At 42.0% G+C, this 14,604-nt stretch overlaps 1 protein-coding gene across 2 annotated transcripts; it reads left to right on the top strand.

Annotated features, from left to right (window-relative positions):
- The first annotated feature begins 615 nt into the window (after positions 1-615).
- Positions 616-14,546, top strand: si:ch73-95l15.5. 2 transcript variants are annotated; one of them, XM_041987926.1, is made up of 11 exons: positions 616-826; positions 2,868-3,096; positions 3,178-4,190; positions 4,375-4,521; positions 6,906-6,983; positions 8,423-8,527; positions 8,833-8,982; positions 9,099-9,266; positions 10,921-11,046; positions 12,579-12,770; positions 13,688-14,546. In XM_041987926.1, the coding sequence occupies exons 2-11, from the start codon at positions 2,925-2,927 to the stop codon at positions 13,790-13,792; spliced, it is 2,256 nt and encodes a 751-aa protein (XP_041843860.1). In that variant the 5' UTR covers positions 616-826; positions 2,868-2,924; the 3' UTR covers positions 13,793-14,546. The 2 variants fall into 2 exon arrangements, with proteins under 2 accessions (XP_041843860.1, XP_041843859.1); XM_041987925.1 differs by having other exon boundaries at positions 618-826; positions 10,894-11,046; positions 13,688-14,545.
- The last annotated feature ends 58 nt before the right edge of the window (positions 14,547-14,604 follow it).

The following is a 14,604-nucleotide window of genomic DNA, read 5'->3' as shown; positions in this document are numbered from 1 at the left end:
TGAAATGCAAAAGAAACCTGTTCTTTTTTTTCTTTTTTTAAAGATAACTTACATCTCTATTTTCATCTTTAAAAAGCCAGGTTTCCCAAAAGACACATGACACGAAATACCAATAAAATATAACAGTTGTATATATTTACAACATACACTGTAAACGCTGATCAAACTTTAAATTACTGCAAACGCTACAGGCTACAATCTTATGATGGACAACCGCAACAATAAAAGAAAAATAAAGTAAAACAAGTAAAAATAAATAAATAACACATTTAGACATGACAATCTCTTTTACTAACTTTCTTCAGCCTAATCATACAGACTCTTGTCCTTTACACGTGATTGGATTAAAACAGCACAGTGAGGATCAATCAGGGGAAACAACTGATTTTTCTTGGACCAACTGGCTCATCGGAGTTATCTTATTGATTCTGAGGCAAAAACTAGTTGAAAAGAAACCATGATAATTTCTTCCCCACAAACTAATATTGTTCAAGTTCTGATGGCTGAACGTGGGCTTTATTACATAAATAAAAATGCAATTGATATTTAGATGACAAAGCAAACAGCGCATGCTCAGAAAACAATCCCAGCTGGGACAACCCACGTTTCTACCGCGGCTTCAGGCAGGTATGACTGATTACGTCAGGTGACACCTCCTCTCGTGCTCAGGTCCGGTGTGTTGCAACGCGGCTCCAGCTCAGTTCCCGGTGGAGATTTTCCTCTTATTCCTTATTTTATCCATGTGAGGATGAAGATTTCAAGCTCGTCTGACGGACTTAGAAACTTTTCATCCCGCTGAGCGCGTGAAGTTCGGAGGACTTCAAACGTAAGTTCAGACTTTAATCAGAAAACTAGAATCGTGTTTGAGCAAGGCTGAAGCGTCCGAGCCGGACTTCTGCTGATCTGAGGCCGGTTTTTCTGCGCTCACAAACAGCGCAGCTCCGCTCGCGCAGGCTGACGCCACTTTCATGCTGCACATCAGCTGCTGAAAATAGAAACAAACAGCCGAGAGTTCAACTGTTTTCCACTGGATGAGGAAGCATGTGGCACGTATGTGTTGATTTAGCCGGGTAGAAACGACGGATAGGGTGGGCTCGTGCTTCAGTAACTGGACGTCCCGTGCAGGGAGGGAATGGATGTTGGAAAGCAGGGTTCATTCAGCGACGGTGAAATCGCTGACAGCGTGGCTCCAAGGTCGACGTGTCCCGCCCTGTGGGAGCTTTGGTAAACATCCAGCAGCTCAACAGCACTAAAACATCCACACAGGGTCGCGGCATTGTGAGTTAAAGTATCCAGAGGATGTAAATAAGTCAGACCTCTTAGATTAAATGTCACAAACTTCCCTGAGTGAGTGTGGAAGACTGGAAACGGTTTCAGCTTCCAGCATCAAGTCAGAGCTGGTATTTTAAGTCATTCCCAGCTGCAGTGCTGCAAGCTTCTCTGTTTGTCCTGGAATAAACACGACATCACATATGAGTTAATGTTGTTTATAAAGAAATTAGAGCTGTGACTTCAATTTACTGTCACTCCAAAGTGATTTGTAAGGCATTCAGTGTAAATGTTTTTAGCAACCCCTAATTCCTTAATATACTCACCAGCCACCTTATCAGGTCCACCTTCTAGTACCTGGTTGGATCTACATTTTCCTCCAGAAATTCCTTAATTCTTGGTGTGATAGATGGGAACACAGTGTTGGAAACCTTCCTCGGAGGTTTTCTCCATATTGACATGCCAGCATCACACATCCATGATGAGAATCTCCCGTTCCACCACATCCCAAAGCTGCTCTACTGGACTGAGATCTGGTGGCTGTGGAGGCCGTTGGAGTCCAGTGAACTCATCGTCATGTTGTAGAAAGCAGGTGGAGATGATCTGAGCTTTGTGACATGGTGCATTATCCTGCTGGAAGTAGCATCAGAAGATGCTCCACTGTGGTCATAAAGGGATGGACATGGTCAGCAACAATACTCAGGTAGGCTGTGCTGGTTAAACCAGGCCACGTTGGTACTAAGGGGCCCAAAGTGGGCCAAGAAAATATTCCACACACCAGGGGTTGGCAAGTTCAGTCCTAGAGAGCCACAGTCCTGCAAATTTTAGATGTTACCCTGCTCCAACACACCCGATTCAAATTAAATGGATCCAACATCAAATTCTTCTCAGTGACTGATTCATTCAAATCAAGTGTAAAACATGGAAGCATCAAAAACCTGCAGGACTGCAGCTCTCTGCAGTTCTAGGACTGAACTTGCTTAACCCTCCACCACCAGCAGCAGCAGCCTGAAGCTTTGATCCAAGGCAGGATGGATCCATGTAAATGCTCAGACCAACAAAGACCAACAAAGTCACTCAATTCCCCCTTCTTCCTCATTCTGATTCTCATTTGAAATCATTTTCACCATGTCTACATGCTGCCACGTGATTGGCTGATTAAGATATTAACGTTAACAATTGATGTACCTGCTACGGTGCCCATGAGTGTACATACCTCAACACGGCATCACTGATTGATCCCATTAAGAAGTGAAGAAAAAATCCACCAGTTTATTTTTCTCAGGTCTTACCTGTTAACTGGAGACCAGTCCAGACGACAACCTCCTGAATGTGATTAATAAGCTCATTCATCTTTTTATTTTTTTTTTACCACACTCATCCAAATGTATTATGAAAATAAGAACAACAGAAAAGAAAAAGGCAGCCTGCGTGTTAATTGAATGTATCTGGTTCTGTTTAGCCTGTTATTTGTCAAGAATTCACCTTAAAGTTCTTGAGATTTAACAGAAGTCAGAACAAATATTCTTGCCTTCCTCAATGTCAAAGATTCCCTGATGGTTTCTGACCAGTGTAGTGATTTCTGATTTTATTTCCAGAGAATCCCCCACATCTTTTTGGACATCAACAGACAAAGTGTCCACACTTTGTCCACGATGTCCTCCAAAGGTAAAAATGACATGTGCCGGATTTGTGGTGGGGATCTCCAAGGTAACCAACGGCGATGGCTGTTTGGAGGCCAAAACAAGCACACTGGTCAACCTCAAACCCCAACAGAGTCCCTGAGAGGGGGAAGCCTGTCCAGATCTTCACAGAGCAGCCCCTGGGGTGAGTGTGGAGAGTAAGGAAATGCCATGCATACTATGTTCATGTTACAGAGTTAGAAATAAACCTTGTTTTCATTCACAGGCAGCACATTGTCTCTGGGCTCCTCTGTGTCGCTCTCCAAGTCCGAGTTATCTTTGAGCTCCCCGTCCAAAACTGTGGACCTGTTGGCTGTGTTGACCCACATTCTGGGGCAGCCTGTTCCACGGGGCAGCAGGCAGCAGGAGTTTGTCTGCGGTAAATGCGTGTCTGTCCTCGAGCGGGTGTTTAAGTTTGATTCTGTGATTGCCAGGGTGAGGGTGCTGTCGACTGAGCGGCTTCAGAAGCTGTCGCAGGAGAGGGACAAGATCAGGCAGTGGGTTCGCCAAAACTACCGCCAGAGACACCCACAGGACTTCCAGAGCAGGGGTAGCACCAGCGAGGAAGATGCCAATGCAGAGAAGGAGGGCTACAAGGAGATGCTCAGAGAGAATATGGCACTCTCGGAGTATGAGTGCTGGTCCGAGAGGTGGGACACTTGTCCATATTTTATAAAATCTGGTAAAAGATGCAGGAAAGGCAAAGGATGTGAAGGGTGTGATTCCTTACGGGTATCGGACTCAGATTACGAGTCTGTTTGTGGGCTTCCTCGTCGCTTGCCTTTCCAGCCCTTCTCCCCATTGGGGCTGTCGCGGGACAAATCCCAAAGCATGCCCCTCCACTGGCGGAAGGCACCATCTATCAGCTCCAGCCCAGCTTCACTGGCGGGGTCCAGTCTGTCCTTACGAGCAACTTCCCGCACCGAGTCCATTCAGTCTCTGGACTCACTGGATGGCAACGACCTGTTCTACTCACCAGGTGACCAGTCGTTCAACTTAATGCTGAAGGAGCTGAGAAATATCGAAGGGAAACCAGTCAGTTCACCCTCAGGAAGTAGGATCCCAGTTCTTGGAAGGAAGGATGGGAGGTACTCGGGAAAAGGCAGCGAAGTGGCAACACCCACAGTTAGCCGGGTGCTGAACTTTGGGGAGGTAGAGAATGGAAGGGATGAAATGGATGGAGAGGATGGAGATGTCCTAACAGAGCTCAGGGACGAGTACATGCCACTTTATCGAGAGGTGAGTGTTTCTCTTCCTAGCATACCCAGGTACCAACTGTAGTTGATTGTAAATATTAGAATTGTGCTGCAGTCGCTAACATCTGGCAGCATCTGTCTCATTACAGTCTAGCAGTCCAGCAAGGTTTGAACTGCATTTGTCTGATATACTTTCAGTCCTACTATAAAAACATTTGTGATTTCAGAGCTCCACTGGCAGGGTTCATAATGCAATCAAGCACCTACGAGCCCAGCTGGACCAAGCTGCTTCCCGCATCAGGACCCTGGAAGCCGAACTGAAACACGGGGGGAGCAAACCAGCTGAAACCAACGGATCAGAGGACTGGTCTTCTGTAAGCTTCCAGTTTGTTCCACCATGCACGCTATTATATAAGTGGTGTAATATTTTAGCTTTTTAACTCTTTAGACAGTTAGCTTAGCATAGCATAATGTTTGGAAGCAGGAGGAATTTTCTTACCTGGGTAAACAAAATCCTCCGTAAAAATTTAAAGCGCATAATAAGTGAGGCGTATGAACGATGTAAATCCTTACTGGAACAGGTTTAAGTATCCTTCATTCTGTATAATAGAATATCAATAAATTTCTAAACTAGAGACAGTAAAACTAAATTGGAAATCTTAATAGCTGTATCTTAGTTATTTTTTTTTTACTCTAATTGTTAAAGTTAGTAATAAAAAGATGGTATTAAACTTATGAGCCTTTTTAGTGGAAAATTTAGTTCTGCTGTCCTTCCACAGCTAAAGAACCAGAAAATATGAGTTCTATATCTTTGTATTTTGTTCTTATCTTAAACAAGACGTAATGTTCTCCACGACTGAGTGTCAGGTTTCTGTTTCTCAGTTTCTGTTTCACCCTGTTCCCTTTCTGTAGCACTTTTCTATCTACTGGGTGCTTTTGATTGAAAAGGAGGGGGAAACATTACTTTTGCTGCAGGAACTTTCTTCAGTGAATTAAAGATTCCCTCACACAGTCCTTGTACACGCCCTGTATAGATTTGTTAATGTCTCTGCTGACTGAGCTGCAGTAAATGCCAGAGCAAGGAAGTTCAATTAAAGATTGACAGATGGACGCCAGCACAAACACTTCTAATGACTGGCTTTCACATTCATCTCATAAGTTATGCATAACATGAAGTCGTGGTGGTGGTGTGTCCTTGATTGCTTGAGAATGTCTTACATTAGCTTTGTTCTTGGATGTCCCAGTTGTTCAAATCATAAAACTGTGTGAGGTTAATTTAGGGTTTTTTGTGAAGCCAGAAACAAAGGGACAATAGGTGAAAGGTTTAATGGCAAGATGTGGGATAAAGTAGCTTGTGAACCTTTAATTGGGATGAAGAGGAATTGAGTCAAATCATATCAGAGTTTACTTAGTCGGTTAAGGTCCTTCTCTGTTGGCTAGTGATATGTTGTGGCTAAATTAAAGCTTGTGTTGATAAGACGTTTCTGCTTTCTTGGTTTACTTGACAAGGTTATTGTTGCTAATTGTCAACAGTGAATTAAGCTAGTGTTTTAGGTTCATTTATAAGAATGTGTTTGCGGTCTTAATGATAAAGACAACAGACTGGACTGCTATGAACAATTTAGGCCAATATGGAGTGAAACAGCTTTTCGAAGTTTCCTTACACCAAACAGCCTAGCATAAGCTAGGCTTAGCTTAGCCTAGCATAAGCCAGGCTGCGCTTAGCCTAGCATAGATGGTTCAAAATACTGCAGAACCGAGCTGACAGGTATTTCAAAGATTAAATCTTTCTTCAATAACACATACAGATCTATGACATCACATAATTCAACATTTTTATTGTATTTAGTACAAAAACTCACATCAAAACTGTAAAAATGCTCTGACGTCACACAGTAGCCATTTTGGTTTGTTTGACCACCACCTCATTTACAGGAAGTAAGTGAGCATGTAAAAGTCACATGTTTGAAACCCAAGGACCCCCACACTCAGCAACCTGTCAAAAAATAAATGTACAGATTTGATGATAATCCCGAAATCTGCCTCAGATAATGAAAGGTTTAATAAAGGGGCTTAGGATATGAAGTTTTAATGTGAGAGACTTTCCACTCATTTGCATCACGAGAGCTAATTTAGAAGAAAAACTGGCTTATTATCCAGTTGTCACATGTCCAAACAGCTCCATAAAGCGCTCAGTGTGTATTGACTGAGCACAAATATAGTATTATGAAATGGAGGGAGTGTAGGTGGACCATGTTTGAGTCTGCGAGGGTGTGCCTACATTTTCTAATATACAGGTGCAGATAAAGATACGCACACACAAACACATACAGCCTTTCTCTGGAATCTGCCCCGACCGGTGGAGTTTGCCCCAGGCTCAGTAGTTTTTTCTGATAGAAATCATTAACAGGCCTCTCAGCTGTTTTGTTGGTGACAGATGACCTGATTTGTTAGAACAAGCACTGCTGAGTTCACATGATGAGCAGAGATGAAAATTATCAGGAAGTGATGTGAAATATGTGGGAGCAGCAGCAGGTTTAAACAGGCACTGAATTTAGTTTAATGCTGTCACATACTCAAACCCTCTTACATCATTGGTGGTGGTTTGAGCTGTAGTAGCATGAAAGACCCAAATCAGGGTTAGTAAAAATAAAAATCTTTGTATCTATGGTAGTGCTACAGCAGTGCTGGTTGATATACAGGCTGAAACATTTTCAAACATTACATTAAAGTAAAATTGTTCTTGTCTTTCCTCCAGCTGGCTCATGAGGAGGGTGGCAGCTCGCTGCTGCAGAGTCTCGGTCACTCCCTGCACAGCCGGGAGCGTCTGATCCAGGTGGGTGAGGTAGTGGGTGAGCCTGGCCTCTCAGCAGCGAATCGTCTGCTGCTGCACAGGCTCAAGCTCAAAGCTCACAGGAATGTTGTTTGCCTTTGAAGTCACTGCCCAGCCTTAAAAGTGGCAGCACCTAAGGTGTGCTCGCCCTGTTTGTCCACCAGTAGCTGAATGTGAGCTTGAAGCGTGACCGCCTGCGTTTTAGATATATTAATGATTCGCAGCAGACATTATGTGACTTATTGTGTCCAAACAGTGTAAAACAAGCAGGATTATCCTATCTGAAGGACCAGAGCTAAAGGAGGATTAGGTGGATCTGTTAGTATTGTGATTATTAATAAGTGACTAAGCAGTGTGGTCCATAATGTTCTTAAACATGGCTGTTTTCATCATCACTTACTACATTTTACACACACGAGGTTGTAGATAGTATGCAGTAAATACTGTGTGCTAGATTTGTCACTAGCACATATGCTAGCTTATAAGTGGTTATTATTTTTTAGCATGTTCTGGCATTTTAGATAGTTTCCAGTTTAGAAAGGCAGAACTAAATAATGGCATAGCTGTGTTTAGCTTCATGCTTGTATAAAAATGTTTCAGTTTCAAACCCCTACGACAAATGAGATTCAGTGTGTAACGTAGACTGGTTGGATTCATGCTGGGAAATTTTTCCACATACTGCAGATTTTTTTTTTTTACATACTTTGTACTACAGCTTGACCAAATCAGTACGTCATGTTGGTACAGTGACCGGTTTTAAACCAGCTCATGTATTGGAACATCTTGTGAGTTTGCTAAGCTAAGTTCCAGCATCACTGCACCAGTAAACTATGTTTAGTTTGGCATAAAGACTGTTATGGGTAGAGCCTAGATCAAAGATTTAGCTGCTAACATGCAACCAGAAAACAAATAATGCATGTTATTTGTGTATTTTTAAAGAAAAGAAATATATGTAATTTTTTGTAGGGATGACCTCATATGATTACCAGAACTTCACTTTTTTTAACGAACTCTGACATTTTGAGTCTGAAATGCAGATAAATCTCTGATGCCAAACATTCATTTTCTGTTGCACTAAAAGCTGATTTGTAACTGAGTGGGAGCTACCCTCCAAATTTCTGCTTTCAGTGGATTTAGGATGGTAATTTTGAGATGGAAAAACAGGTAAATTGGCATCTCTGCCTTTAGTTTTCCAATGATGAACACCTTAAACCTTTCTGAACTCATGTGGTTCATATTCTGGACTGTTTTATAGTCTTCAGCTGTCTCACAACCACAGTTTTACATATCAAATCACTGCCTCTGATTATTAAAACCTCTGTACAGAGTTTTGCTTTATTTTCTAAATAAATGATGAAGCTTCTAATAAAAATCCAGTCATCTGTTAGATAAAGTGTCTGTCCTTGAAGTGTGTTTGCAGACAGATATTTTCTGTCTTCCAGGAGTGTGTGGGTCTGATAAGAAGGCTGTGTGCTGAGGAGGGAGCTGGGGCCGAGTTGGCCAACAAGCTGGCTGAGAATCTGAAAGAAATCCTCTCTGACAGCAAGGTTAGAGCTAACCGTTTGTTTGCATCCTGGTTATTGAGTTTGCAGCAAAGCTTGACTGCCTCATGGTGACGTGTTAGCTGCTTTCTGAAGCACAGCAGTTATCAGCATGAGCAGACAGACTTTTGCTGACACTCAGCAAATTAAAAAGTCTTGTCCCTAAAGGCCAGAGGTCTTGCAATGGCTGTTTATATTTTTCTTTTTTTGTTCTCTCCTTTAGCTAGCTGCACTTTCTTCTGTGTATAGCACATCACTGAAGACTGATTCTTTCAGCTCTATAACTGTGATAACGTCATTCTGCTCTGTAGGCTGCTCTGGAGACTCTGAGGTCTGAACAGACTGAGAAAGAGAAGATTATGGAAAAGGAGATCGGGGCATTGAGGAAGGCTGGACGAGACCGAGAGAGAGACCTGGACATGCTCAACATGGTGCTGCAGTGCAACCAGGATGTAATCAGTGTAAGAGCATGTTAAAAATCATGTTGTAGGTTTAAAAAACGGCAGTAGGAGAAGCAGCATTGACGCATGAGGGTTTTAAATTGAGCGGACTTCAAGCATTTTGCTCTTGCACCCAGGACCTGAGATTGGCTGTGGGGGAGAAGGAGCGCCTGCTAAAGGAGGTGGAGAAGGAGCGAGAACTGTGGAGACAAAGGGACGAGGCACTCACTGCTGTCCTGCAGGAGAAGGAGGTTCTGATCCAGAGCTTCAAACAGCAGCTGGAGGTTTATCAGACAAACAAAGAGGTGATAAACTTCGTCTTCTTCTGTCCAGCTGCCAGAATTCCCAACCTTTTTTCCTCAGGGACCCCCTTCATGCTAAAATGCCATAGACCGCCTTCTCCATCCTGTGCGGAAACCATGCTGGTTTTAGGCTTTCAAAAGTGAGATTCTCTCCATAAATAATATATTCTGGTTGAGTCCTGTTAAATGAATAACACACATCCCTACTTTTTTCCTTACCATTTAAAATAGGGACAATTTGTGGACATTAATCACAATGGCTCTAATGTCCAAAGCCTCAGGGACCCCAGGTTGGGAACCACTGATCTAAATGACTACAAGAGAGGCAATAGTAGCTTTTACTGATGTTTTTGCAAATGCAGATATCTGAGCAGCTGCTGTGTGAATGTAATACTTAAAGCCTTTTCTTCAACAGACCAAAAAAAAAAAAAAGTAAATCAAACATGCAATAAATCCAGTTCACTTGCATGTTTCTACAAGAGCACGAATGTCTAGTTCTGGTCTTCAAGGGCCGCTGTGCTGCAGGTTTTAGATGTTTCCTGCTTCAAAACACCTGAAACATATTAATGTGCAGAACTTGACAACAAGCTGTTGAGGAGATCCATTTAATTTGAATGAGGTGTGCTGGAGCAGAGAAACCTCTAAAACCTGCATGATGTGGCCGCACTTCAATAAAAACTTTAATACAAAAAAAGATTGCACCATGGACAAGTTCCTTACACATGCAAAACAAATCCATTTTCCAAACAAAAGCCATCCAGTAGTTTGACGGTTTATTTCGCTTTCATATTCAACCATTTCCCCTCACTGCTGCTTCTGATTCGCTGGTAAAAAACCATACTCCTACCCCGTGCATGCTGGTCCTATACCTGACACATTGAGACCCCCAAATGGCTCATACCTAAACCAAAAAATAAATACTTCAGCTAAATAACAGAAAACATTATATAAAAAATAATATATAAGATCCCCTAAACTGAATTATCTAACAAAGTTGAATTATTACCATCAGGAGGTAAGGAGGTTCTTCGCTGCAGGACCAACACTGGACGTGCCTGTAGAAGAGACATACAAGTGGGGCCTAATCTCATCAAATAAAGAGAGAAAATGGCTGTTTTTCCTCAGTATTTGTATCCTGATCCTCAGCTGAGAAGCCAGCAGCATCTATATTTAGTCATGTATGAGCAGGTTAGCCTCTGAGAGCTGATGCTATGATTGATTTTTTTTTTTCTCCTACAGGTGAATTCATCGCATCAATTTGTGTAATTTAAAGAAAATTAACATAAGTGTCTTAAAGTGAAATATTCTCATTCTCTAAAGAGGCCAACTGTTCTACTTTATGATGTGAATACGACCCATTAGCTCACTGATTCACTGTGAAATAACAAGAAAGCAAAGAATTCATGTTTGTGCTTAAAACATGACCATCATACAGATTAAGTTTAAATCTTTAAATTGTTGTTTCTGGAGTGTAAACGGGCTCATTTCAGCTCTATTACAATGAGGTTTCAGCGGTTTCTCTGTCTCTGTGTTGCAGCCGGAGTCCTGCTGGCCTCCTCTGTCCACCTGCAGCTCAGCTTTGTCAGTAAATATTGACTTTAAAAACCAGAGACGTGTCATTTTCCTCCAGGCTGTCTCCAGCCATGTCATTGGCCAGCATTCATCGGGGGGCGGGGCTGAACTGGTAGCGTCATTGAAGGAAAAAGAAGAAAACAGCGCCACCTTGTGTCGAGAAGTCGCCAAACTCACCTCAGTCCTGCAGGAGTACCAGGACATGGTCCAGGTGAGACATGACAGAAAATAACTAAATAAAAAAGTTTCACTTTGGTTTTCACTTAAAGACACATTTTGATCGATCATTTCTGATGTAACTTCAGACATTTTATTGGCATTTTATTTATGATGATAAATTAATTATAAAAAAGCCAAATGTCTTACAAGCTGATGAGAAAATGAAAAGGAACTAGAAATAATGTGACAATTTATATACAGTAAATATTTGAGTTAATATTTAACCTCATCCATATAAGAAAATTATGCTGTGCAAACAAGATTGAATAAAAAAAAAAAACACCCAATAATATTTTAGACTATAAAAGGCACATATAAACTAATAAAACTATTTTAAAAATTACTATAATTACAATGATTATAAAATTAGATCAAACTTGATACTAAAATAATCTTTAGTTAACTAATAATTTATTGAAATAATAAAAAATAAATTAAGGGGAAAATAAAAGAATAACTGCAAAATTTTCTTACTAACTTGTTAAACCCAAATTCCCAAAAGCTTGGGATAAAATGTGAAGTTGCTGGAGTTTTAGGAGAGGAATGTTGTCCCATTCTGGTCTACAGTCCTGGACCTTGGTTGCTGGATTTCTGCTTCCATGTGGTTCAGCATCGTCTTGCTGAAATCTGCAAGGCCTTCCCTGAAAGAGACGTTGTCTGAATGGAGGCAGATGTTGCTCTAAACCAGGGGTAGCCAACGTCGGTTCTCGAGGGCACCAATCTAGCAGGTTTTCCAGATTTCCCTGCTCCAGCACACTTGACTCAAATTAAATGGATCCAACAGCCTATAAGGATCTCCACAATGACTTGTTAGTTTAAGTCAGGTGTGTTGGAGCACGGAAATCTGGAAAACCTGCCAGATTGGTGCCCTCGAGGACCGACGATGGCTACCCCTGCTCTAAAACCTCCGTGTACTTTTCAGCATTGATGGAGCTTCACAGATGTGGAAGCTGCCCACGCCATAGGCACTAATGCAGCCCCATCCCATCAGAGATGCAGCTTTTCACCTGTCCACTGATAACAAGCTGGATGCTCCCTCTCCTCTTTAGTCTGCAGGACACACCGTCCACGCTTTCCACAAACTAGTTCACATCTTCGTCCAGGTTTCCACTTTGCCTCAGACCGTTTTAAATGAGCTTTGGTCCAGAGAAGACGGAAGAAGCTGTTTCTGGATCCTGTTCACATCTGGCTTCTTCTTTGCATGATGGAGCTTTAACCTGTATGTGTGGGTTCCAGGGTGAACTGTGTTTATAGACAGTGGTTTCTGGAAGTTTTCCTGACTCAATGCAGTGGTTTCCAGTAGAGAATCATGTCTGCTTTTACCGCAGAAGATCACCAGCATCCTGCCTTGTCCCATGCACACAGAGATTCCTCCTGATAGTCTGAATCTTTTGATATTATACGCCGTAGATGGTGGGATCTTCAAAATCTGTCCAGCCCAGTTCCCAGTGATGACATCTTAGATGGTTTTCTGTAGTTTCTGCCCAAACTACAGGAGTAGTCTCTGACTTTTTTTTTCTCCAGGTTCAGGAGGAGAGTCACAGTCAAACGGTGTCCTCTCTGTCGGCTCAGCTCAGAGACACTCGGCAGCAGCTGAGGGAGAAGGAGAAGGAGAAGAAGGAGGCTGAAAGAGCCTGGCAGAACACCCGAGACGACAGAGAACGGGAGGAGAGGAAGCTAAGGGACAGCCTGGAGAGGAGAGACAAACTCATAGAGGTAAACTGCTGCCTGCTGTCTCATTAATGGCCCTCAAAGTTCCAGGAGGGGTGGAAAACAGAGGAGTAATATCAGAAATGCGTGCAGAGCTTTCATCCAAGTCAGACAAATTAGAGCTATCACAGATGAACACCAGGTCTTAATCTCAGTTCCCCAAGTGGCTTTATCCATCTCTGTTGTAGCGCAGATATGGGGCGGGGCGGGGGGGGGGGGGGGGGGGGGGGGGTAGTAGTCTTGTAAAGTCTTGTAGTTGTTTTAATGTAGGAATGAATAAAAAATAAAAACACAATTTTTATAGTATTTTTCTAAAGCATTTTGTGACTTAAAGGTTTGAATGAGTGACTGCATTGTGGAAATGTTGATACACATATAAGTCTTCAACATGAACAAGCAGTAGTTGATTTATCAGTTTAAAGGAATAAATACATTCTGCTGAGTAAGTGAGACTCTCTGCTGCCTGATTCTCAGGTCTCGCTCGTCAGTACTGGTGGAAGAGCTGCGTATGAGCCTCTGAAAGCTCAGCAGCTTTATCCTGAATGGTTCATCAACCAGGCCTCTGCAGAGATATTCCCCTTTTCTATGAACCAGATTTGTGCACCTTTTAATGATGGTTGACAAACATGCCTCTAATTCCATCTCATTCATGTATCAGGGGCTCCCTCTGGTGGCACAAGTTGGTACTACAACATCGTCACAAGTTTTCCACCTTCATTTTCTTTGGTTAATACACTGCATTTAAAACCAAATAAATCATTTAAAATGTTTGTAAAATGCCTATCTAACTACTATATAACTGTGAAGATGTACTAAGAGTGGGTCTAAATTGTAAAAAAGAAAGAAAAACAGAAAAAAAACTGTAAAGAAGATTAACTTTTTATAACCTTAACTTAAGTGTTTTGTTTTTTTCATCATTGCAGCAAATTCTGCTGGATGCTGAGGAGCGGGACCACCTGCTCCAGGAGCTGCAGCAGAAGCTTCAGAACAAGCCCGAAGCTGTGATGGCCATCAAACACACACTCTGATGAAGAGTTGGGCTGACACGCTGTGCGTACAGGAACACTCTGCACAAAGATGCTGAGGAGGGAGAACTTTGCACTTTCTGCACCACCATTTAGCCTCCTGAACATATTTTATTGTGGTGTTTGTTGAGTCTATATTTACCTCCCACATTCAGGAGGCTTGTATTTGCAGACCGGCCGTGTCGGGCTGAAGGAACGTTTCCATGGTTACTACTGAACTCTCCAGATTGAATCAGGAATTTCAGACTTGGAGAGCTGGAAGACTTTGTTGTTTCAATATGGAAGAGATGTTAAGTCAAATTTCTCTCTGCTGGATGTTTAATACTTGATCTGCAAATTACTGTATTCATTTGTGTGAAATCATTTCATTCAGTGGGAATATTTCTAACTGATTGGGAGGTGGTGAATAATGATTGTCCTGTAGGACAGGAGCGGGTACGATGTTGCTTTAGAGCTAAATGTTTTCTTATTACAAGCTGTTGGGGACTCCGCAGGTGTATTTTTCTTTCTCTTGAAAGTGTCAGCACATGTTTAAGATTCAACTGACGACCAAAGTTTGTATTTTTTCTTTTTTAACTGCTTCAGTTTTCGGCTTTTTATGTGTCTCGTTTATTTTAGTATGGAGAGTTTTTGCTTTATTTTCAGCAAAAACATATCTTATGTTCTTCTGGGAATTCTTACTGGAAATATTTTCTCTCATTTTTAGCCCAAGAAAATTAAAAACCTCTGACCCAAAACTCTTCAGCCTTCAGGCTCTTTTTTCAGACGTCAGGACAGGCAGTTTGCAACTGTGCACACCACGTACAAACTGTTAT

This window comes from Melanotaenia boesemani, chromosome 6, assembly GCF_017639745.1.
Source record: "Melanotaenia boesemani isolate fMelBoe1 chromosome 6, fMelBoe1.pri, whole genome shotgun sequence".
In the NCBI taxonomy this organism is placed as follows: domain Eukaryota; kingdom Metazoa; phylum Chordata; class Actinopteri; order Atheriniformes; family Melanotaeniidae; genus Melanotaenia; species Melanotaenia boesemani.
The sequence above is the reverse complement of the archived record's forward strand: the minus strand, read 5'-3'. Positions and strand labels throughout refer to the sequence as shown.

Bases quoted from the DNA above. Each gene is read 5' to 3' on its own strand.
- si:ch73-95l15.5 (XM_041987925.1), top strand. From the start codon at position 2,925: ATGTCCTCCAAAGGTAAAAATGACATGTGCCGGATTTGTGGTGGGGAT. The intron at 8,983-9,098 runs GTAAGAGCATGT...TCTTGCACCCAG, and splicing joins GCAACCAGGATGTAATCAGT to GACCTGAGATTGGCTGTGGG. The intron at 12,771-13,687 runs GTAAACTGCTGC...TCATCATTGCAG, and splicing joins GGAGAGACAAACTCATAGAG to CAAATTCTGCTGGATGCTGA.